Source organism: Herpailurus yagouaroundi, unplaced genomic scaffold, assembly GCF_014898765.1.
Source record: "Herpailurus yagouaroundi ecotype Mexico unplaced genomic scaffold, PumYag 166, whole genome shotgun sequence".
Lineage (NCBI taxonomy): Eukaryota > Metazoa > Chordata > Mammalia > Carnivora > Felidae > Herpailurus > Herpailurus yagouaroundi.
Genome location: NW_024412407.1, coordinates 5,846,513 through 5,868,705, shown reverse-complemented (window position 1 = coordinate 5,868,705; position 22,193 = coordinate 5,846,513). Strand labels below are relative to the sequence as shown.

Genomic DNA, 22,193 nt, shown 5'->3' with positions numbered 1-22,193 from the left:
GCTCGGCAACATGGACTTTCACGCACTAAGGCCAACCTGGCTGTGGCAATCTCCTAGTGCTCAATCTGCCAGCAGCAAAGACCAGCACTGGGCCTCTGACATAGTATTCCCTTGGCTTAATGGGTTGATTACACTGGACCACTTCCGTCATGGAGGGGGCAGTGTTCTGTTCTTACTGGAATATTTACTCTGGATACAGATTTGCCTTCTCTGCATGCAATGTTTCTTACCAAAACTATCATTCATAGGCCTACAGAATGCCTTATCCACTGTCATGGTATTCCCAACACAGCCTTGCGTCTGATCAGGGAAGTTGCTTCATAGCAAATGAAGCGTGGCAATGGGTATGCTCGTGGAATTCACTGGTCTTCCCATGTTCCCTACCATCCTGAAGCAGCTGGTTTGACAGAAGACTCAGTTACAGTCCCAGCTACGTGGCAATACCTTGCAGACCTGGGGCGACATTCTCCAGAAGGCTGTAAGTGCTCTGAATCAGCACCCAATATATGGTGCTATTTCTCCAGTAGCCAGGATTCACAGGTCCAGGAATCAAGGGGTGGAAATGGGAGTGGCACCAATCACTATTATCCACTAACAATTTTTTTGCCTTTGTTGCTGCAACCTTATGTGCTGCTGGCCTAGAGGTCTTAGCTCCAAAGGAGGAATACTTCCACCAGGTGACACAATAATGATTCCATTGAACCGGAAGTTGAGACTGTCATCCAGCCACTTAGGACTCCGATCCGTCTGAATCAAAAAGCAAAGAAGGGAGTCACTGTGCTGGCTGGGACTGATCCTGACTACCAAGGGGGAAATTGAACTACCGCTCCACAATGGAGGTAAGGAAAAGAATGTCTGGGATACAGGAGATCCCTCAGAGTGTCTCTTAGTATTACTATGCCCCACGATTGGGTCAGTGGAAAACTATAACAGCCCAATTCGGGCGGGACTACCAATGGCCCAGACCTTTCAGGAATGAGAGTTTGAGAACAATGACCAGTGGAGGGGCCTGCTGAAGGCAAACAGAATACAGAATGGATAGTGGAAGAAGATAGCTGTAAATTGACACCTACAACCACATGACCAGTTACAGAAATGCAACTTCTGTAATTACAGAACTGTTAATTGTCATAACAGTTTCTCCTTGTTTTGCTATGAATACGTGTGTGTATAAAAATAAAATCTTGGGGCGCCTGGGTGGCTCAGTCGGTTGAGCGGCCGACTTTGGCTCAGGTCATGATCTCGCGGTCAGGGAGTTCGAGCCCCGCGTCGGGTTCTGTGCTGACTGCTCAGAGCCTGGAGCCTGTTTCAGATTCTGTGTCTCCCTCTCTCTCTGCCCCTCCCCCGTTCATGCTCTGTCTCTCTCTGTCTCAAAAAGAAATAAACATTAAAAAAAATTTTTTTAATAAAATAAAATAAAATAAATAAAAATAAAATCTTTGGGGGCACCTGGGTGGCTCAGTCAGTTAAGCCTCCAACTCTTAATTTTGGCTGGCTGGGGTCATGATCTCACAGTGGTGGGATCCAGCCCCTGCCTCCCCCATGCCGCCACACGCATCAGGCCAGACTGACAGCATTGAGTCTGCTTGGGATTCTCTCTCTCTCCCTCTCTCTCTCTGCCCCTCCCCAGCTTGTGTGGGCGTGCTCCCACTCTCTCAAAATAAATAAATAAGCATTAAAAAAATATTTAAAAATGGGGCGCCATGGCTCAGTCAGTTAAGCGTCCTACTTCAGCTCAGGTCATGAACTCGTGGTTTGTGGGTTCGAGCCCCGTGTTGGGCTCTGAGCTGACAGCTCAGAGCCTGGAGCCTGCTTCAGATTCTGTGTCTCCCTCTCTCTCTGTTCCCCCTCCTCCCCCCACTCGCACGCTGTCTCTCTGTCCCTCAAAAATAAATAAAGGTTAAAAAAATTTTTTTTAATATTTAAAAATATGGAGCACCTGGTGACTCGGTTGAGCATCTGATTCTTGGTTTTGGCTCAGGTCATGATCTTGCGGTTTTGTGAGTTTGAGCCTTGCATTGGGCTTGGGCTTTCACACTGACCATGTGCAGAGCCTGCTTGGGACTCTCTCTCTCTCCCCTCTCTCTCTGCCCCTTCCCCACTCACACTCTGTCTCACTCAAAATAAATAAACTTAAGAAAAAAAAGAAAAAATATTTAAAAATACAAATGAATAAAATATCTTTGTTTTCTTTCCTATCGCCTTATCATGTAACATAAGATGTATTGACCTTATATCATTGTATTTAAGTATTATATCTTGTTATTATCTTTACTTGGAGATTAAATATGGTTTAAGGACATGTGAATAGAGAATAGGTAGACTTGTGATGCTTAATTTTATATGTAAACTTGACTGAGCCACAAGATATCCAGACATTTGGTCAAACATTATTCTGGGTATATCTGTGAAGGTATGTATTTCCGGATGAGATTAATATTTGAATCAGTAGACTGTGTAAAGAAAGGAGATTGCCCTCTGTACTGGGGGTGGGTCTCATCCAAACAGTTGAAGGCCTGAATAGAAAAAAAAATGGCTGAGCTAGATGGAACTCCTCCTGCTTGACTGCTGAACTAGAACACAGGTCTTTTCTGGCCTTTGGACTCAGACTGAAACATCAGATGTATGTACACACACACACACACACACACACACACACCCTATTGATTCTGTTTCTCTGGAGAATTCTAATAAAAGCATTATATCTCACGTTTGAAACAACTTTATTGAGGCACATTTTGCATATTAAATAATTCACCCCATTCAAGTATACAATTCAATGATTAAAAAAAAATTTTTAATGTTTATTTATTTTTGAGAGAAACAGAGCACAAGTGGGGGAGGGGCAGAGAGAGATGGAGATAACAGAATCGGAAGCAGGCTTGAGGCTCTGAGCTGTCAGCACAGAGCCCAACCTGGGGTTTCGAACTCCTAAACCATGAGATCACGACCTGAGCAGAAGTCAGACATTTAACCAACTGAGCCACTCAGGCACTCCAGCAATTCAATGATTTTTTTAAACCAAATTTATCAAGTTGTCCAACATAAATCAATGTTATTTAATTTTTTTAAAATTAGGTTGTTGTTTTTTTTTTTATTTTAGAGAGAAGGAGAGAGAGCACAGGGGGAAGGGGCAAGGGCGGGGTGGTGGATGGGGCAAGAGAGAGCACTGAAGCAGGCTCCACAGTCAGCACAGAGCCCATCATGGGTCTTGATCCCACAATCCTGGGATCATGACCTGAGCTAAAACCAAGAGTTGGGCACTCAACCGACTGAGCCACCCAGCCACCCCCAACATAAGTCAATTTCGGAACATTTTCATCAACCCAATATGATCTCTCATGCAGATTTAATATTAATCTCCCCTCTCTCTCCTCCAAGCAATTTGTAGTCTACTTTCTGATGTTCTAGCTTTGCCTTTTCTGGATATTTCATATAACTGGAAACTTACAATATGTAGTCTCTTACGTCTGGCCCCTTTCACTGAGCATGTTTTTGTAGTTCATCCACATGGTAGTATGCATCTGTAATTTGTTTATTTTTATTGTTGAATAGTATTCCATTGTATGAAAAGAGCATATTTTGTCTATCATTCACATGTCAGTGGACATTTGGGTTATTTCCGATTGGGTTATTATGAGTATTGCTGCTAAGAACATTTCTGTGCAAGTCTTTGTGTGGATACATTCCCACTTCTCTTAGATTGGTAGGTAAGAGTGAAATTGCTGGATCACACAGTAAATTTATGTTTAACATTTTAAGAAATTGCCAAACCGTTTTCCAACGCGGCTGCACTGTTTTACATCCCTACCAGCAATGTACAAGGGTCTCTCCACATTCTCTCCAAAATGTGTTATTATCTGTATGCTAAAATATGGCCATTCTATGAAAAACGGGGCCCCCCCCCCCACCAAGGTTTTAAAAGGCTTAAAAACGTTCGGTGAGGAGGCTACGGCTTTTGAGAAGTACAACCATCTCTCAAAAACTGACCGCGGTCCTCCAGCCAGCAGACGGCGCTCCAAGCCAGGGTCCCTACTCCTAGCCTTTCACAACGCCATCTTAGTGACAGCCCCGTTGCTAGGAAACGGATATGCGTCTTTTGGCTCCAGACCCCAGCCTCACCAAGATCCCAGGCGCTCTCTCTCTTGCGGAAAGACTGAGATCTAAGGTCCCCGCTACCATGCAGGGGTAGTTCAGAAGGCCCTGTCCTGGGGTACTTTCCTCCTACCTCCTGTAAAGCTCTCCAAAGCAGACCGAGGATCGTTGCTTAGACACGGTCCCCCGCCCAGCTATGTCTAAGAAAGGGAAAAAGGCCAAGATGCCCCTGTCGGATGAGGAGCAGCTGCTTCTGTTTCAGCAGAAGTTGCTGGCAGAGGAGGAGATGGCCAAGAAGAAAGAGAGGCTCCTGAGCCAGTTCTTGAAGGTGATGGCTTCATGCATTACTCTCTGCCCAACCCCACCCACTCCCTACACCAGCCCTGTTGCCTTGGTCCTCTCGTTGCGGCAGCCTCATTTTCGTGCTGGCCTCCTCTCCTCCGGAAACCTTGAGACCCACATATACTTAGATTTCTGGCAACATTGTCGGGGAAGGAACCAGTTCTTTGTGAAGTACGGAGGGGTCAAAGGGTAAGGAGGTTAATGGCACAACTGAGCCCCAGACCAGGACAGTAGGTGCTATTAGCTGTCCGAGCTTGTCTGAAATTCTGATATACTCCCCGGAGATATGTCATTACAAACAACATCCTGCTTTGATGTCTTCACCTGAAGGAAATTCACCCTTGCCCTCCCTAAAGTGCCATCAGGCTGTTCCTGTCTTACTTCAGACTATCCCCAAAACGAGAATGGGAATTCCCTGAGTGTTAGTCATCAGGAAATTTGGTCCCTCAGAAAAAGACAAAGGGTAAGGTGTCGGTTGACAAACTGTGATCTTGTTTGTTTTTTCAAAGTGTATTTATTTTGGGGGGGGGGGGGGCGGTTGAGTGGGGGAGGGGCAGAGAGAGCAAGAGGGAGACAGAATCCCAAGCAGGTTCCAAGCTCCACCGTGAGCCCTATTCAGGGATCCAACCCATGAACCATGAGATCATGACCTGAGCCGAAATTAAGAGTCAGATGCTTAACCGACTGAGTCACCCAGGCGCCCCTTTTTAATTAATTAATTAATTAATTAATTAAAAAGTAATCTTGTTCATTTTACTGTAACAGGGCTTTAGGCCCTGACCTCCTGGGGGTGTATTTATTCCTTCACACAGGACAAGCTGGCCAAGGAGGAGCACAACAGTGCTCTGAACCTTTACAAGATTAACACACAGTGGAGAACTGTCCTTAGGGAAATCAAGACCAGAGAGCTGCATAAGGACATTGAGATCCTCAGCCAAACATTTGAACGAGTGGTGGACTGCAAGGACAGTGTCATCAAGGTAGGCACTCTTCCCAAGGAAACACTTGAACCTGGCTGCCCTGACCTCTTAATACAATGGGCCTACTGAATTCATTTGTCCATCTTTTATTTTAATAGTTTTTTAAATTTTTGTTTATTTGGAGAGAGAGGGGGAGAGAGAATCCCAAGCCGACTCCTCACTGTCAGTGCAGAGCCCCTCCCAGGACCCCATCTCACCAACCATGAGCCTTGTGAGATCGTGACCTGAGCTGATATCCAGAATCAGTTGCTTAACCGACTGAGCCACCCAGGCCCCCCCAGTTATTTATCAGTCTTAAAGCCCTTACAAGATGCAGGCCGTGATGAAGCCGGCTGTTGGTAATACCAGTTTTCACTGGAATGAAAAATAGAATACTGGGCTGTCATTCCTCTCCCCACCCCCTCAGCATAGCCATTTTCCTTGGTTATCTACTGCCTAAAACCAGCACTATACAATATTAGAGTTGTAAGGCACAGCAGACATCACCCAATGACTTAAACTTAGTCCCGTGTCTTCATTTCAATGTGAGAAGCCTCAATTCCAGAGAAGGGAACTGACTTGCCCAAGGTGACACAGCTAGTCAGTGAGAGAGCTGGAACCAGAGCACGAGTTTCTTGATTCCCACTCCAGTGCTTTATTTAACCAAATTCTGTTGGGCCTCTTTGATTCAAGTTCAATGGCCTTGGATGAGATTGAGATCCCCATGGGTAAGAGTAGTTGTGGATCTCTAAGCAACTCAATCAACCATCCTTATGCTCTTGGACGATTCTTGAGTTGAGTCCATATCATCTTTTTTCTTTTTAATTTTATTTCTTTATTTTTGAGAGAGAGAAAGACAACATCTGCATTGAGCGAGTGGGGTAGGGGCAGAGGGAGAGGGAGAGAGAGTCCCAAGCAGGCTCCATGCTGTCAGCAGAGAGCCCCACAGGGGGCTCGAACCCACAAACCATGAGATCATGACCTCAGCCAAAATCAAGAGTCAGACATTTAACCGACTGAGCCACCCAGGCGCCCCACATACCATCCTTTTTTCTAAGGGATTTTGCTCTATCCCTTCTTTTATCCTATTTTTAACCTCTGTTTACTGACTCTTACTTAGACTTTTCTATCTGAAAACAACAACAGAAATCCCACATAAGAGCAAAATATACATTGTCAGCCTGGCATGCCCCCTCTTGCAAACACACATCTCTCCTTCACAGCCTAACTCTTGGGGGGAAAAGAAAATTAGTAGGCCTGGGCAAGCTTCAAGCGATACATATTAGGAGTCTCCAGATTTATAAAAACCATTATACATTAGAATTCCTCACCCCACCAGTTATACCTTATGGCCTTCTTTTAAATGTTTATTTATTTTTGAGGGTGGGGAGGGGAAGAGAGAGGGGGACAGAAGATCTGAAGCAGGCTCTGTGCTGACAGCAGAGAGCCCATGCAGGGCTCAAACCCGTGAACCGCGAGATCATGACCTGAACCAAAGTCGGACACTTAACTGACTGAGCCACCCAGGGGCCCCCACCTTATGGCTTTTTACGTGACTTCTTCCGACACTTACTGGGAGTTATCAAATACCTGCTGAGAGGAGAACCAGCAGGGTTCATTTAGGGATGCTGAGCAGTGGCCAGGCTCCCCCTTCCATCAATTAGCTTCCAGCTTTGTAGCAAACGATTACAGTCCTTGACTTAGCTAAATCACATATTGCTAATATTACGCACCTTCAGGGTCATTCCTGAATAACCGAACCTACACGTTAAATGTGCAAATGTTAGTGATCCTCACCTATGCTATCTCCACTTCACTTCTCATTTATCCGGCATCCCACATCTGATTTCCATCCTTCCCTAGGAAGCTGCTCCTGTAAAGACTACCAGGTCCAAATCATGGCCACTGTTCATCATTTCGTCATCTCCTAACCTGACTTCTCTGTGGCGCTGATACTCTTGGTCATGCCTTCCTTCTTGAAACTCCCCTTTGGTTTCCATGACACCATTCTCTCATGGTTTCTCTCCTGCTTCTGGGATATATACATCCAGTCCCCTTGGTGAGTTTATCTTCCTCTCTCCATCTCCTGAACTTGAGCATCTCCCGGGTTTCTGAGTCTGGCCATCTCACCCTTTAACCGGGTGTCTAGGGTCTAGACAGTTGTACACAATACCCTGGTTTTATTTTTATTTTTATTTTTATTTTTTAATTTTTTTTAACGTTTATTTATTTTTGAGACAGAGAGAGACAGAGCATGAACAGGGGAGGGTCAGAAAGAGGAAGACACAGAATCTGAAACAGGCTCCAGGCTCTGAGCTGTCAGCACAGAGCCCGACGCGGGGCTCGAACCCACGGACCGCGAGATCATGACCTGAGCCGAAGTCGGCCGCTTAACCGACTGAGCCACCCAGGCGCCCCAATACCCTGGTTTTAAATACCACTTTTATGTCAGTGACTTCCTGGTCTGTAACACCAGTCTGGATTTCTTTCATGAATTCCACATCCTTCTATTCAAGATTCCTAGATATCCGTTCCTGGTTGTTGCATTGTCCTCACAACTGAACTAAGGAGTTCCCCCTTCCCTGGGCAGGCCCAGAGCAATTTTTCCACAATCTGGTCTTCCTTACTCTCTATTCAGGTGGTCCCTGCCATTCACCAGACCACTCAACAGAGAAATCCGGGAATCATCCTAGGGTTTGCCTCCATCCTTGACTTCTTTCACTAAGTTTTGTATAAATCTTCTGCTGAAGTACTTTTCAAAGCCATATCCTGCTCTCCTTCCGCCCTGTCCTGCTGCAGTTGAGACCTGGGCACTTTCTCTCATATGGACTGTTGCACTAGGCCCCTATCTTCCAGCCTTTCATGCCCAGCCACCTCCAGGTGACTGTCTACACAACTACCAGGATTATCTTTTTATTTATTTATTTTTTAATGTTCATTTATTTTTGAGAAAGAGAGCACAAGTAAGGGACGGGCAGAGATAGGGGGACAGAGGATCTGAAGCAGGCTCTGCGCTGACAGCAGTGAACCTGATGTGGGGATCGAACTCACGAACTGCAAGATCATAACCTGAGCCAAAGTCTGACGCTCAACCAACTGAGCTGCCCAGGTGCCCCAGGATTATCTTTTTGGAACAAAAATCCGATCCTGGTACTCCACTGCTTAAATTTTAGTGGCTTCTTTCTTCCACAGAAAAAAATCCAAACTCCAGGGGAAAAAACATCAAAGCCCTACATGTTCTGGCCTTTGCCTGTACCTTTCCTTGTTTCTTACCTGTGATTTTGCACATGCTGTTCCCTCTATTTGGAATTCTCTCTTCCCCATCTCTTCAGTCTTCCTGGCAAACTCTCACTCCTCCTTCAGGAGTGACACAAATGACATGTGTCCTGTGAAGCCTCCCCCTGTGCTCTTAGACACAGGCACTCAGCCTTTTATATCCCACTGTCACAGGTACATCATCGACCTCATAGCAATTTCCATGTTACACTGTAATTTTGTTTATATAACACCTTTCCTACTACACGACTGCGAGCTCCTTTGGGGGCAATATGCATGTCTTTTCATCCCTGAATCCTTGGCCTCCAGCACGGTGCCGATACAGGACAGGTTCAGTAATCATCTGTTGAGTGAGTGAAGAGGCCTCCATTATCAGCACCTATTCCATAAGATCCTTTCTCATCCCAAACATACAAGGTAAGAGCCAGCTTTGCATAGAGGCTGTGGCAGCTTACAATGCATGGCTCAAGGTGCCTGGATCATGTGGGCACTTACTAAATCCTTTTCATGTTTCATTCACTTTAATTGTAATTTGTTTTACTTTTTTGAATAGGCATTTCATTCATTATTCAAAATTCAAAAGATAAAGTGAAAGAGAGAAAAGTCCCCTACCACCAGTGACTTCCAGCCACCTAGTGCCTTAATCATTTTAATTTCATGAGTAAACTTTTTTTTTTTTATGTTTATTTTTGACAGAGAGAGAGAGGGAGGGAGGGGCAGAGAGGGAGACACAGAATCTGAAGCAGGCTCCAGGCTCTGAGCTGTCAGCACGAAGCCCAGCGTGGGGCTCAAACTCATGAACCACAAGATCATGACCCGAGCTGAAGTCAGATGCTTACCGAATGAGCCACCCAGGCGCCCCACAAGTAAACATTTTTTTTGTACAAATTATAGTCCTACATCCTGTTTTGCCCCTTTTTCACTGAGCAATATATCCTAGGGACTATTCCACATTAGTCCATAAAGAGCTTCTCTCTCTCTCTTTTTTCTTTAAACAACTGCATAGTATTCTGTATTATAGTGTCAAATGTTACTTTTTTCTGTATTTCCTGTATCTTGTAATTAGATCTAGTTTAGAGGTGTTGTATTCTTCCATCCAGGAAGCACATGCATCCGGTAATCTCTTCTTGTGATTTTTTGAAAATGGTTATTTGAGAGAGAGAGAGCGCGCGTGCGCATGTGAGCGGAGGGGCAGAGAGAGAGAATCCCAAACAGACTTGCACAGAGCCCAACGCAGGGCTCGATCTCACGAACCGTGACCTGAGCCAAAATCAAGAGTCGGGTGCTCGATGGACTGAGCCACCCAGGCGCCCCTTTTTGTGAAGTTAGCATTTGTTGTTTCTCTCTTAATTCACTGGGGGTTACAAAATGCTGATTTTCTTTTTTTTTTTTTTTAATTTTTTTTTTCAACGTTTATTTATTTTTGGGACAGAGAGAGACAGAGCATGAACGGGGGAGGGGCAGAGAGAGAGGGAGACACAGAATCGGAAACAGGCTCCAGGCTCTGAGCTGTCAGCCCAGAACCTGACGCGGGGCTCGAACTCACGGACCGCGAGATCGTGACCTGGCTGAAGTCGGACGCTCAACCGACTGCGCCACCCAGGCGCCCCCAAAATGCTGATTTTCTAATAATGTCATTCCTTTTTCATTTATTAGCTTGAATATTTCTATAAAGAGATACCTCTGTCATTTACCATTCAGTGACCAAGAGGTACAGCTTATATAATAAAGGTAGCATAAATGCTTAATTCTTTCTCTGCCCTTTAAACGCCATTAAAACAATTAAAAAAAGGAATGTGTTGTTTGGTATCCTCCAAAAGTAACCATTTTTTTAAGTATGCTTATGAATTCATAATCAAAGATAATTTATATCTTTTCAGTTCATCATAGTTTTTATCCTTGTTGATGCTCACACTGTCCCCTTTCTCACCAGTGGAAGTGTTCCAGCTATCTATTACTACATAACAAACCACTCCTAAATCAGTGACTTAGAACAATTTCTTTTATTATTTTTCACGATCCGTCGACTTCGTTCACCCAGGTGGTTCCTGCTCGGTATCTCCCCTACAGTTTTCAGTCAGATGTCGGTTGGGGCTACAATCTTCTGAAGGCTGGACTGGGCTGGATGTCTAAGGTGGCTGGCGGTTGATTCAGAGAGTCAGCTGGGAGCTCAGCTGAACTGCTGACCAGAATGCCTTAACGTGGCCCTTTCCCGGGCACTGCCCTTCTCACAACGTGATGGCCAGGTCCCTGGAAGGAGTGTCCCAAGAACAAGCATTCCAAGGGGCAGGAAGCAGAAGCTGCCAGGCCATGTAAGGGCTATGCCTGGAACTGGCGCAGTGTCATTTCCGCTATGTTCTCATGGTCCAAGTAGTGACGGTGTCTGCCCAAATTCAAGGAGATGGAAGAAGATAATACCTCCTGCTGGAGGAGTGTAGTGCAATCTACAATTGCAGATTGTAGGACAGGAGATATTGCTGTGCGGATCTTTAGAAGACGTTCTCTGCCACAGGGAGCCACTTCTGTCAGGCTTCTGAATCCCTTTGACGTGACCCTATTGGTCTTCCATAGCTGCTTTGCTATGTTGTATGACAAGATACCCTTGGTTCTACTTGTTTCTCTTCTGCCTCACATCTTGGAGCCTCACTGTAAATGTCTTTTGTCCCTAGGACACTGGCAGGCTACCTGGGGTTCCTGGATGTCACTCTTACTTTCTATTCATGAGTGGGAGAACAGCACCCTTGGCGCCAAAGAGCTGGCATCAGGAGCTAGGGGAAAATGCCGTTCGTGCCATCCAGCTGACCAGCTGAATACATTTTTATTTTCTCACACGGATGCCATTCAGCCAAAATGGTAACTCCCTGTTTCCTACCCAGTCTTTAGCCACGGACCTGTCAGAAGCCGAGGAGCAGTACGCCCATGCCCTGCGCAGCCACCTGCACAGCATCGATCAGCTTTTAGCCCTGCAGAGAAGCCGGCTCAACCTCCTAGAGGAAAGTTACAACATGGAGCTGGAGGCCCTAACCAAAGAGTTTGAGACAGAAAGGTATGGGGGCCTAAGAGGATTGAGGGATTGAGTCCAGGAGAGTATGCAGAGCCTGTGTCAAGGAGCTATCTATAAGCCAGCACCGTGGAGCATCCCACCTTGCTTATGATATGACCCCAGGAGAGAAGATGCTGAGTCCCTTCTTTTTCTAAGTATGTTTCACCCCCAGTGCGGAGCCCAGCGTGGGGCTTGAACTCACAACCCTGAGATCAAGACCTGAGCTGAGATCAAGAGTCAGACAGTTAGCCGACTGAGCCACCTAGGTGCCCCTCTCCTGAGTTCCTTCTAAACTAACACGTGTTTAAGCTTGTGGATTTAGCTTCCCTACAGCCATGCCAGGTCCCTATCTGTAACACCCTCACCACCTACTTTCAGCTATCAACATCCAACCCATCTGGTAGGGATCAGGGATGGGATGGAGACTTCTCACTGAAATCTTTTGTACTTTTTCACTTGTTGTATCATATAAATGGACTGCCTGCTCAAAAATCAAAACAATCTTATTCATTCTTTCTGATCCTAAAAAGAATAGGGCCCACCCTCTCTCTGTTTACCTAGGAATTTATACTATTTGTACAGTTTTATCACATACTGCTTTGAGTTGTCATTATTGGTCCATATGCTTTATCCCTCAGTGCAGGGACAGTGTCTTGTCTCCCAACAGGAAGACAATTATTGACCAGCATGAAAAAGAGATTCACTACCTACAAGATGTCTTCATGGCCATGGAGCAGAACTATATAGATTCTGAGTATGAAAGTAAGCTGGAGTTCCAGAGCATGTGGGATGATCTCAAAAACAAGGTATGGAGAGGGAGCAGCTGGGCAAGAGCTGGGAGAGAAGGGAGAAAAAATGCTCAAGGCCACTGGAGCTCGTAGAGACCCCTAATCAACACAGTCAAGAGACAAATCACAGGGGTGATCTGTGAAAGAAACTGAGGCCCAAAGAAGTAAAATGACCCACCAAAGTTATGCTGCTGCTTTGTGGTACAGCCAGGAGGAGAATCCAGTTCTGCCCTTGGCCCCAAAGTGCTTTCCACCATCTTGGAGGCTACAAAGTTAGCTATCCTGCAGACCTGGGTTTGGGCATGGGGTTCTTTGTTTTTATTTTGCCCCACAATGTTTTGTAAATTAAAAAAAAAGTTTTTTAATGTTTATTTGAGAGAGAGAGAGAGACAGTGTGTGAGTCAGGGAGGGGCAGAGAGAGAGGGAGACACAAAATCCAAAGCAGGCTCCAGGCTCTGAGCTATCAGCACAGAGCCTGATGCGGGGCTTGGACCCACAAGCCACGAGATCATGACATGAGCTGAAGTTGGACACTCAACTGACTGAGCCACCCAGGTGCCCCTTGTAAATTTTAAAATAAGCTTCCTACATTTAAAAATTGAAAGGTTTCACATAAAAATCCTAAATTTAGCTTGCCTTGAGAAAAGATCTGGTAACACTGGGCCACGTTTCCAAATGGGGACATTCATGTGAAGCCGGGCAGATAGGCCACTACTCCCAACCCCCCGTGGAGCATTTCCTCTCTGGTTCACCACAGGCCTCATCTAGCATACAGCACATATTTATAACATCTGCCTGGTCTTTGTAGGCATTTTCATTGGCGACCTCTGCACCCTGCTATGTTACAAACAGTTGAAGAGGATGAGGTTGCTGGAGGCAGTAAAAGGGCACTAATAGGGTAATTCCAAGCACTGGCTATTTTGGCACCACTTCCTAGAATTTAGAAGAGAAGCATTTTCTAAGACTGCACCTGGAGAATACAGTAGAAGATCTGTGGAAAAGGTTCCAGGATGCACTCAAGAATTATACTGATGCCACAGAGGATCAAAAGATTGCCTTTGAGACTCTGAAGGTGAAAGATGAAAGAAGCTCCAAAGAGATTGAAGCACAGATGAAAAAAATACAGAAATTACAGGTTAGTGCAGCCAACTGGAAATACTCACTGCTTTCACTGCTCCGTTATCCCCTATTCATCCCCCAATTTCTACTGGACCCCTGGCTGGGGAAAGATGATATCCCCGGATTTCAGTCCCCAGATGGTCCTTTTGCCTGTCTCATTGAAGACCTTCAGCCAGGCAAGAGTTTACTCAAATCTATTCTGTTCCTCCAGGACTCCATAATTATTTTAAGAGGCAAGATCATGGTGCACAGCCATGAGAATGAAGACCGGAACCAGTACATTCGTAAGGACAAGGAGCTGGTCCTTGCACAACTGCGAAAACTTAAGGCCCAAAGGAGTCACGCCCGGGAAATATCACAGGAAAACTTGGTCAAACTTACTTTGGAAAGTAATGCCACCCTCAAGGCCCTGAGAAAGATTGTTGATAAGGTAACGAAGGGGAAAGGGCAGTCAAAACAAAACCAAGAAACTTGGCTCCTGCGAAGTGAAACGGGTTTGAGAAAGGTAGAGGGCTTTCTCCTGCTTCCTGCCTGAGTACCTTTTTTATTCCATATTTCCTCCCCTCTCACATTTTATTTTACCTTATTTTATTTTTAAAGCTCATTTATTTATTTTGACAGAGACACAGAGAGAGCACAAGCAGGGGAGGGGCAGAGGAGGGTGGAGAACAGGGGGTCCAAAGCAGGTTCTGTGCTGACAGTCCAATGTGGGGCTCAAACCCAGGAACCATGAGGTCATGACCAGACCCAAAGTCAGAAACTTAACCAACTGATCCACCCAGGTGCCCCCCTCACATTTTAAGTTAAATGAATTAATGGGTGCCTGTGTGGCTCAGTTAGTTAAGTGTCCGACTCTTAATTTCGGCTCACGTCATGATCTCACAGTCAGGAGATTGAGCCCCACATTGGGCTCATGCTGGGCATGGAACCTGATTAAGATTCTTTCTTTCCCTCTCCCTCTGGCCCTCCACTGCTTGCTTTCTCAAAAAAAAAAAACAAACAAAAAAACATATATATGTGTGTGTGTATATATATATATATACACACACACACACATATACACACATATTTATGTATACACACACACACACACACACATATATATATGTGTATATGTGTATATACATTCCAAGTATATAAATACTTGGAATAGTGCTTGGCACCTAGTGAAGAGCCTGTTAGATGTATTTATTACTCTCATGTCACATTTGGATGAATACTTCCCTGGGTTCAAGCAGGGGAACCAACTCCACTATTTCCCCTCACCACCCCCTTTCCTAATAAAAGGTCTCTTCATGCTTCCGATAGGGTGAAAAGATCCTGAAACTTGCTGAAATATGTAGGAAATTTGAAACAGAGGAAGAAAAAGTGCTACCTTTCTATTCGTCAGTATTGACTCCCAAGGAGCAGGCGGAGATAGAAGAAATTTACCAAGAGGAGCTTACTGAGGAGCTCTCAAAGGTAAAGTTCTAGGGCCCCAGAGGCCATCACCCAAGGTTGGAGACGATGGGCCACTGGGCTACATTTGCTAATGGGCCCCACCACGTACCTTGTCCCTTTAACTCAACTCCCAGGTGATCGTGAACTATACAGGGATGGAGAATTTCTGGAAAAGGTACAACAAAGTGAAACTGGAACAACTGAGCCTCCAGCAGAGACGCGCCCAGTTGTTAGAAATCAACGGCAAGTTGCGAGAGATGCTGAAGCAGTACTTGGATGGCATCTCGGTGAGTGATGAAGTGCTGAGCCAGCTCAACCCACTCTTTATCGTCAACCATCGAAGCAACTTACCCCAGCCGTTGTCCACACCGACCACCCAGCCAGGTGACAAGCAACCTCCAACCACTTACAACATCATTGAGGCAGCCCACGTGATCTCCCATATCCTGTGATACAAGGAGTAAATCTCTTTTCAAATCCCAAATGATTTTTTGAGAGACCCAAGGACTTTGCTATTAAAATTTTCCATGGGGTTTGTGAGCTCTTTATATTTTCCCCATATTGAACAGAGCAGTGTAACTGGAAGACACTAGGAATACAGTGGCCCCACAGAGTGCAGCTAATAGCTAGGCAAATATCAGAGGCTCATTGCTCCAGGAAGCATTGCTTCTTGGAAGTCTGGGCACTGTGGGGGCCAACACCCATACCTTCGGGAGGTACAGATCCTATGGGAAGACTCAAGAGCAGGTCCTTGGCAGGAAGTTAGGACGGGAGGAAGAGGCAGAGGCAGAGGTGATCCAAAGCCTCCAAACACCCCGTCAGGCAAGATCCAACTCGGAATGCCTTTTTCCCCAGCCCTTTTCCTCATTCCCACTTACAGAAGTAGCCCCAGAAAGTATCAGGTGAAGAATACAAAGAAATTTTTAAAAATTATTTATTATTTCTTTTTGCTCTTGTTTCGTTTCTCTTCCTTGAGCTTCTTTTTGGAGACTTTAGGTCTGGTGGCCTTTTTGTATAGGTGATACCCAATGAGGCCCAGGAGGGCTGGCACCATGGCCATGCCTACCAGAGGCAAAATGCCCTTCACCAGCTTTTGCCAGTAGTTGGCTCGGATCAGTGCAATCAGCTCCACATCAAACTGCAGCACTGCATCCGCTGGAGGCAGAGAGGAGGTGAGGGTTAGAATCTCTGCATTTTATCCAGGGCTCAGAATCTAAATGAAAGCAGGGGAAGGGCAGGCCACACCAGAGCAACAACTATGAAGCTGGCAAGATCTAAATGTGTTGAGTTCCTTTAGACAAAAGTAGAGAAAGGTTATGAACAGAGTCTATTGGTAGTTATGTTCGCCCCAAATCTACAAGTGTGGCTTGTGTTCAGGGACAGGTTTTTGATAGCATGGGGAAACTTCCCACAGGGTGTTCTCCATTTATAAGTGAGAGAACCTCTATACTAATGACTCCATTTCCAAACAGCCACATCGATAGAATCTTTGCAGGCCTGAAATTAATTGAATTTAACCTAGATGTTTTAAAATTGCACCAACCAATGAGCACACTGATGTGACTGTTACTAAGAAAACATAGATGTTTCAACATAAGAGCTGGAGAGGAAGAAGGAGGTGGCTTAAGAAGTAAGGAGCCAGGGAATGAACAGGGGTGAGTCAGGGAAGAAATACACTAGAAATGGGGAGATTAAAGAGCTTCGGGTAAAAGAGTTTCTCTTTAGTCCATGACCCTCTTTCCGGTTTTCCCTCTCAGTTGTAACTAGGATAAGAACTTTTACACTAATACTCTGAAGGACAAAACCTTTTAGCCAATAGAGCATTTGTTATAACCCAAAGCAAGAGATCTGCATCTTAGGAAATCTATCCAGCCTCAGATCTTCAAGTATAGATATCAGCAGTGACCTGTGACAGCTTTTGAAGTTATAGGGTAGGCTTGCCTTTTACAAGTTGTTTTTTGTTTTGCTTTGTCTTGAATTACTTGACTGTGATAATTTTTACTGTCTCTTTCCTGATGGAGGCTGAAAGGAAGGGTAGAGGTGTGGTGAGAAGCCATGCCAGCTGCACAAACGACACAGGTTGGAGTTGTGGAGAAGCGGCAGGAGAAAGGTCTAGAGTTCTGAAAGGGGTAGCACAGGCAACAGACCCAAGTGGTTCAAGCAGGTGTCTCCTCCCTATAAAGTTGCTGTCTGCTAGAGGGCAAGCCAGGTGGCCTAACAGGTTATATGTCTCTAGTCCCTGTTGGTGACCTGAAGAGGAAAACAGTGGCCCTGCAGGAGTCCCTGGCCGCCCCTGTCCTTTTCAGCAAACTGGGTTTAGACCTTCTCAAGCTCCAGACAAAGTGTACAGCTCCTTGTAGCTCTGAGGGACTGGGTATTTGGATTACCTGAGAGAGAGGCCTAGTCAGATTACCTGGGATGGATGGTGGAAATCCCCTTTTTCCATAGGCCAAGTGAGAAGGAATGATTGCCCTTCGCTTCTCTCTGATGGAAGGAATGTGAATCACAGCTAGAGGTGGGACCAGGTGGGCCAGTGGCCTCAATCCATCTGAAGCCCCACCAGCAAAACTCTCTGGATATTCACCCCAAAACATGAACTTTCCCACTGAGCACTCAGTAGGTTGACCAGGAAAGGTCCCCCACATGCCTCAACTCCTCCAACAAAACCCACAGCCAGATAGGCAAAGTGGCTTTGGATGCCCTTAGGGGTCCCAATGACCTGGACCTGCCCAGTGCAAAGCCTTTATCCACATTCTTCTGCCCCCTCTAGGAACAAGGATAGCAAAGTAAACCTCCACCCATGCTAAGGGGGTACCCAAGCCCGCCCCTGCCCAGATACTCACCCCACACACATGTCTAGAAGGCTCTGCTCCAGACCTTGAGGAAGAAGACACAACTGAACAGGAAGCTACCTACATTCCCCAAATCCCAAGGCTCCCTTTGACCCTCAACTGAGCTCCCCATTTCTCAACTGCCTGGTTGCCAGTGGGGTGTGAGGCAAAAGCAGTGTTAGAAGTGGGATTTGAACCTGAGGACGTGACTGGGAGAGTCGTGGGGGCACTTCCAAGGTAACTCAGAGATTGAAGAAGCTAAGGAAAGCTTAAGTTAGGAGACGTAAAATGGGAGGCGCAGGTCACATACCTGGGATCACCTGCTTTTGGCCAAGTTCTATAACCAGAGGATCTCTGGTCAGGGAAGTGTCAATAATGCGTCCATCTACCAAGCTGCCCTGGGGGGAGACAGCACCAAGAGCGCACACCTAGTACCTCTCTCTCAGCAGGCGCACACCACACACACCTGCGCCCCTGGGCAGCGGCGGCCAGGCGGCAACCCCCTGGCAGCTGCAGCCCAGCATTCCCCTCAGGGCAGAAAGCAACAGGAAGCCCCGAAGGGCTGGCACTTCTCGGAGATCTCCCCACCCTACTCTTCCCCACACCGGGGCGGAACTGGCGGAAGAGCTGGGAGGGGAAATGGGCCGGGAAGAAGAGCGCCCCTCCCCCCGCCACGTGCTCGACGACCCCAGAGCCCCAACTTACTCCCGAACCGCTTGCCACGTGTCCCAGCCAACGCTGACGTGTTCCAGCAGGGCGCCGCCCCCTCCCAGGCCCCGCCCCGGCCCCCCAGATCCCTCACCGTGTAGTGTATGTGCAGCGTGTCTCCAAAGGCAGCGGGCTCCGCGCAAGGCTCAGGGGGCTCCACCTATGATCGGACTACAGGAGTCACGCAGGATCCTCCAAAGGTCCGTTCCTGTCCCTAGACCCAGTACCCACCCCCCAACTCAGTTCCCACACTTGCTCGCCTACCCGCTCCCAGGTTCGTTTAGACCCCTTCATTCCCTCCCCAAGCCCAGCTCCCGCAGCCCCAGGACACTCTCTCCTCACCAGGGTCTCCACTTGGAGGGTCCGGACGGGACTTTCGGTTTCGAACCCAGCCTCAGCCCAGCACACCGCCCCACTGAGCAGCAGCAGCAGCAGCAGCAGACGGAGCGAGAGTAGTGAGGGGCGCAGGGTCATGACTGGACACGGGGCAGGGCACGGGGCACCAGGACAGGCTGTTCGGGTGGCGGCGGCTAGGACAGCGGTTCCCTCGGCGCCCAGGCTGGACTGGACGGGACGGGGCGGGTAGCAACGCACCAGCTCCTCCTCCAGCAGCCCTTCCTCCACCTTGTCCCCACCTCCTGGAGAGAGGAGGCCGCTGGAAGCCCTCCCTACCCTCTAAGATCGTGAGGTTGCGGATTTTGACCCCTCCGTTTGCCGTTCTGTCCCTTAGTGAGAGGCTGGATCACTGAATAGCACCCACTTATGATGACCTATTGTGTGCCAGTCACTTGTCTGTAATTCTCAAAACCACCCTGAAAGGTAGACATAATTGTTTCCATTTTACAGACGAGGAGCTGGGTGCTCAGGTTAAGTAACTTGCCCAAGGTCTTCTAGCTAGGTGGCGACAGAGACAAGATTCAAACCCCTTATTGCCTGAGTCCAGCGTGTTTGTTCTCTGCTCTTTACTCTTAAGATAGGTCTCTTCACACCTGTCCTGGCAGTGTCTGGCTGCCCCCCATCCCCCCAGCAGTTGTGAGAGACGGCATCCCTCTCCCACCTCCAGCCCTTCAGCTTGAATTTCTGGAGGTCATATATCCAAAAGGAGACAGGTAGCTAGCTGTCCCATCTCCCTGTCCTTTGGAAAGTTAATTTCAGAGTCAGGAGGTATTTTCCTGTAAGGATAGGGTGAATTCCTGATCTTTTCCTGACACCAACATCTCCTTCCTCCCTTCATCAACAAGTTTGTCAAAAGGGCAGCTCCCTTTTGTTTATGCAAAGACCTCAGTTTTTATTTTTATTTATCTTGCCCAATGTGGGGCTTGAACTCAACTCCAGTATCAGCCAGTCAGGCACCCCAAGGGACTTCAGTTTTTAAGAGGGGCTTTAAATTATTTCGGGCAATGCAATCAGTCCCCTTCTGCATGATTCAAACCCTCACTGCCCACTCAGGCCTTGGCATCTGAATTCTGCTCCCTCAAAAAGTTATCAGTGAGCTCAAAGTCACCAAATTCTTGGGTCATTTCTTGGTCCCTTGTCTTACTTCTTTAAGGTTTGAGAGAGAGAGAGAGAGAGAGCAAGAGTACGGGATGGGGAGAGAGGGAGAGAGGGAGAGAGAGAATCCCAAGCAGGCTCTGGGCTGTTAGCACAGAGCCCGACGTGGGACTCAATCTCATGTGAGATCATGACCTGAGCCAAAATCAGAAGTGTGGACGATTAACCAACTGAGGCATCCAGGCATCTTTCCATTGTCCTCTTTAGCATCGCTCTGGTATTTGATGCAGTTGAGCTCTGAATGCCCTCACAAACTCTAGATACAACTGCCTACTTGGTATCTCCACCTACATGTTTGACCAGCACCTCAGATCAACACACCCAATACTGTACTCATTCCTTTTTTTCCTTCCATCCCATCGGTAACCCAGACTTCTCTCCCAATCTTGTTTCTGTTAGTGGCTCTGCTATTAGCATTCTTCTAGATTCTCATCTCCCACACCTAATGATTCTCCTTTGGACTCTCCTTCCACTGCCTCTCCATGCCTTCTTTCCATTCCCAAGGCTACTACCCTATTTAAGCTCTCATTAGCTCTCTCTTTGGGGTTGTTTAAAAAGAAAAAGCCCCCTCAGGGTGCCTGGGTGTCTCAGTCCATTAAGCACCCAACTCTTGATTTTGGCTCAGGTCATGATCTCACAGTTCATGAGTTCGAGCCCCACGTCAGGCTTTGCACTGGCAGCACAGAGCCTGCTTGGGATTCTTTCTCTTTACCTCTCTCTCACTGTACCCCTCCCTTGCTCATGCTTGCTTTCAAAATAAACAAACATCAAAAACATTTTTTTAAGACCCCCTCAGGAAGGAATTTCTAGGGATGATAGAAAGCTCTATATCTTGGTAGGGATGTGGGTTATATGGTATGTACATTTGTCAGAACTTCTCAAACTATAGAAGAGTTGTGCCTTGCACTGCATGCAGATTATACCTCAAATGAAAAAAAAAATCGACAAAACTACATTTCCAAGTCTTCCTTAAAGCTGGATAAGGCCATGTGACTAAGTTCTGGCCAGTAAGTCATAACAGAAGTGTTGGAAATATTATCCTGGACTTCCAGCAAGGCCCTTAGTGGGAATTAGCTAAGAAGTGTGTCATTGTGTGCTCCTCTTCCTCCCCCCAGGCTCCTTCCCCCTTCCTTTTTTCTGCTGTCTGGAATGTAGCTGAGATGAATTACACTCTAGCAGCCACATTAGAGCATGAGGTGACCATGAGGAGGAAGCTATGTGTGAGTCTGGTGAAGCAAAAAGAAGTCTCAGCCCTGATAACTGTAAAGCCACCACACCTGGACTGCCTACCACCAGATACTTTTTCAATTGAGGTAGAAGTGAAATTTGTCTTGTTTTTAAAAAAAGAAAGGAAGAACATTCTAAGCCCCTCATCCCCAGCCCATCCCCAGCCTACTTTAGCCCATTCTGTGCACTGCTGCGGTCTGCTCAGCTTGTCATGGAGCCTACAGCCTCACATTGCCCCATGAATCAAATTGAGATTCCATGACATGCCAGTTGAAAGCTTTCACTATCTGGTCCTTATCTGCCTTTCCAAACTTGGCTTTTATTCCACTAAACTAAAAGCCTTTTAAAGACTGCAACCTCATCTTTCTCATTTCTGTGTTCTATTGCCTCGCCTCATATGGTGTTTGACACATAGATGCTCATTAAACACCTATGAATTGAACCAAATCCCCTTCCTGCTCATGGACTGTGGTCTGGCATCAGATCAACCTTCATCATGTGTTTCCATCTCTGTGCCCTGGCTCATGCTCTTCCTTCACCTGTCAAGCTTCCTCCAAACCAAGTTCAAATATCACTTCCTCTGTAAAGTCCTGATTCCCTTAGCTAGAAGTTACTTATTTCTGAACTTCCAGCATACACTCAGGGATGTTATTTTCTGTTGTGTTGCAATTATTTATGTGTGCCTCACTTCTCCCTTTCTCTCAAGAGCCATCTCACTGATGGCAAGGACAAGGTTGTGATCATGTCTGGAGTCCCCCAGGTACTAGCTGTACAGTACCCCCCATATAACAGATTCTAGACAAATGTGTCTTAT

At 46.6% G+C, this 22,193-nt stretch overlaps 2 protein-coding genes across 2 annotated transcripts; one reads left to right on the top strand and one right to left on the bottom strand.

Moving 5' to 3' along the window:
* The first annotated feature begins 4,078 nt into the window (after positions 1-4,078).
* On the top strand, positions 4,079-15,595 carry DRC2 (dynein regulatory complex subunit 2). The gene is made up of 8 exons (XM_040488269.1): positions 4,079-4,423; positions 5,250-5,417; positions 11,549-11,718; positions 12,383-12,521; positions 13,441-13,638; positions 13,834-14,052; positions 14,931-15,083; positions 15,197-15,595. Exons 1-8 carry the CDS (start codon positions 4,292-4,294, stop codon positions 15,512-15,514), a joined length of 1,497 nt encoding a protein of 498 aa, XP_040344203.1. The 5' UTR covers positions 4,079-4,291; the 3' UTR covers positions 15,515-15,595.
* A 383-nt stretch (positions 15,596-15,978) lies between these two features.
* On the bottom strand, positions 15,979-20,187 carry FKBP11 (FKBP prolyl isomerase 11). Its single transcript, XM_040488273.1, has 6 exons — positions 18,944-20,187; positions 18,696-18,761; positions 18,204-18,291; positions 17,906-17,939; positions 17,476-17,546; positions 15,979-16,217 (listed from the first exon to the last, which is right to left on the bottom strand). Exons 1-6 carry the CDS (start codon positions 19,073-19,075, stop codon positions 16,000-16,002), a joined length of 609 nt encoding a protein of 202 aa, XP_040344207.1. The 5' UTR covers positions 19,076-20,187; the 3' UTR covers positions 15,979-15,999.
* Positions 20,188-22,193: the final 2,006 nt, after the last annotated feature.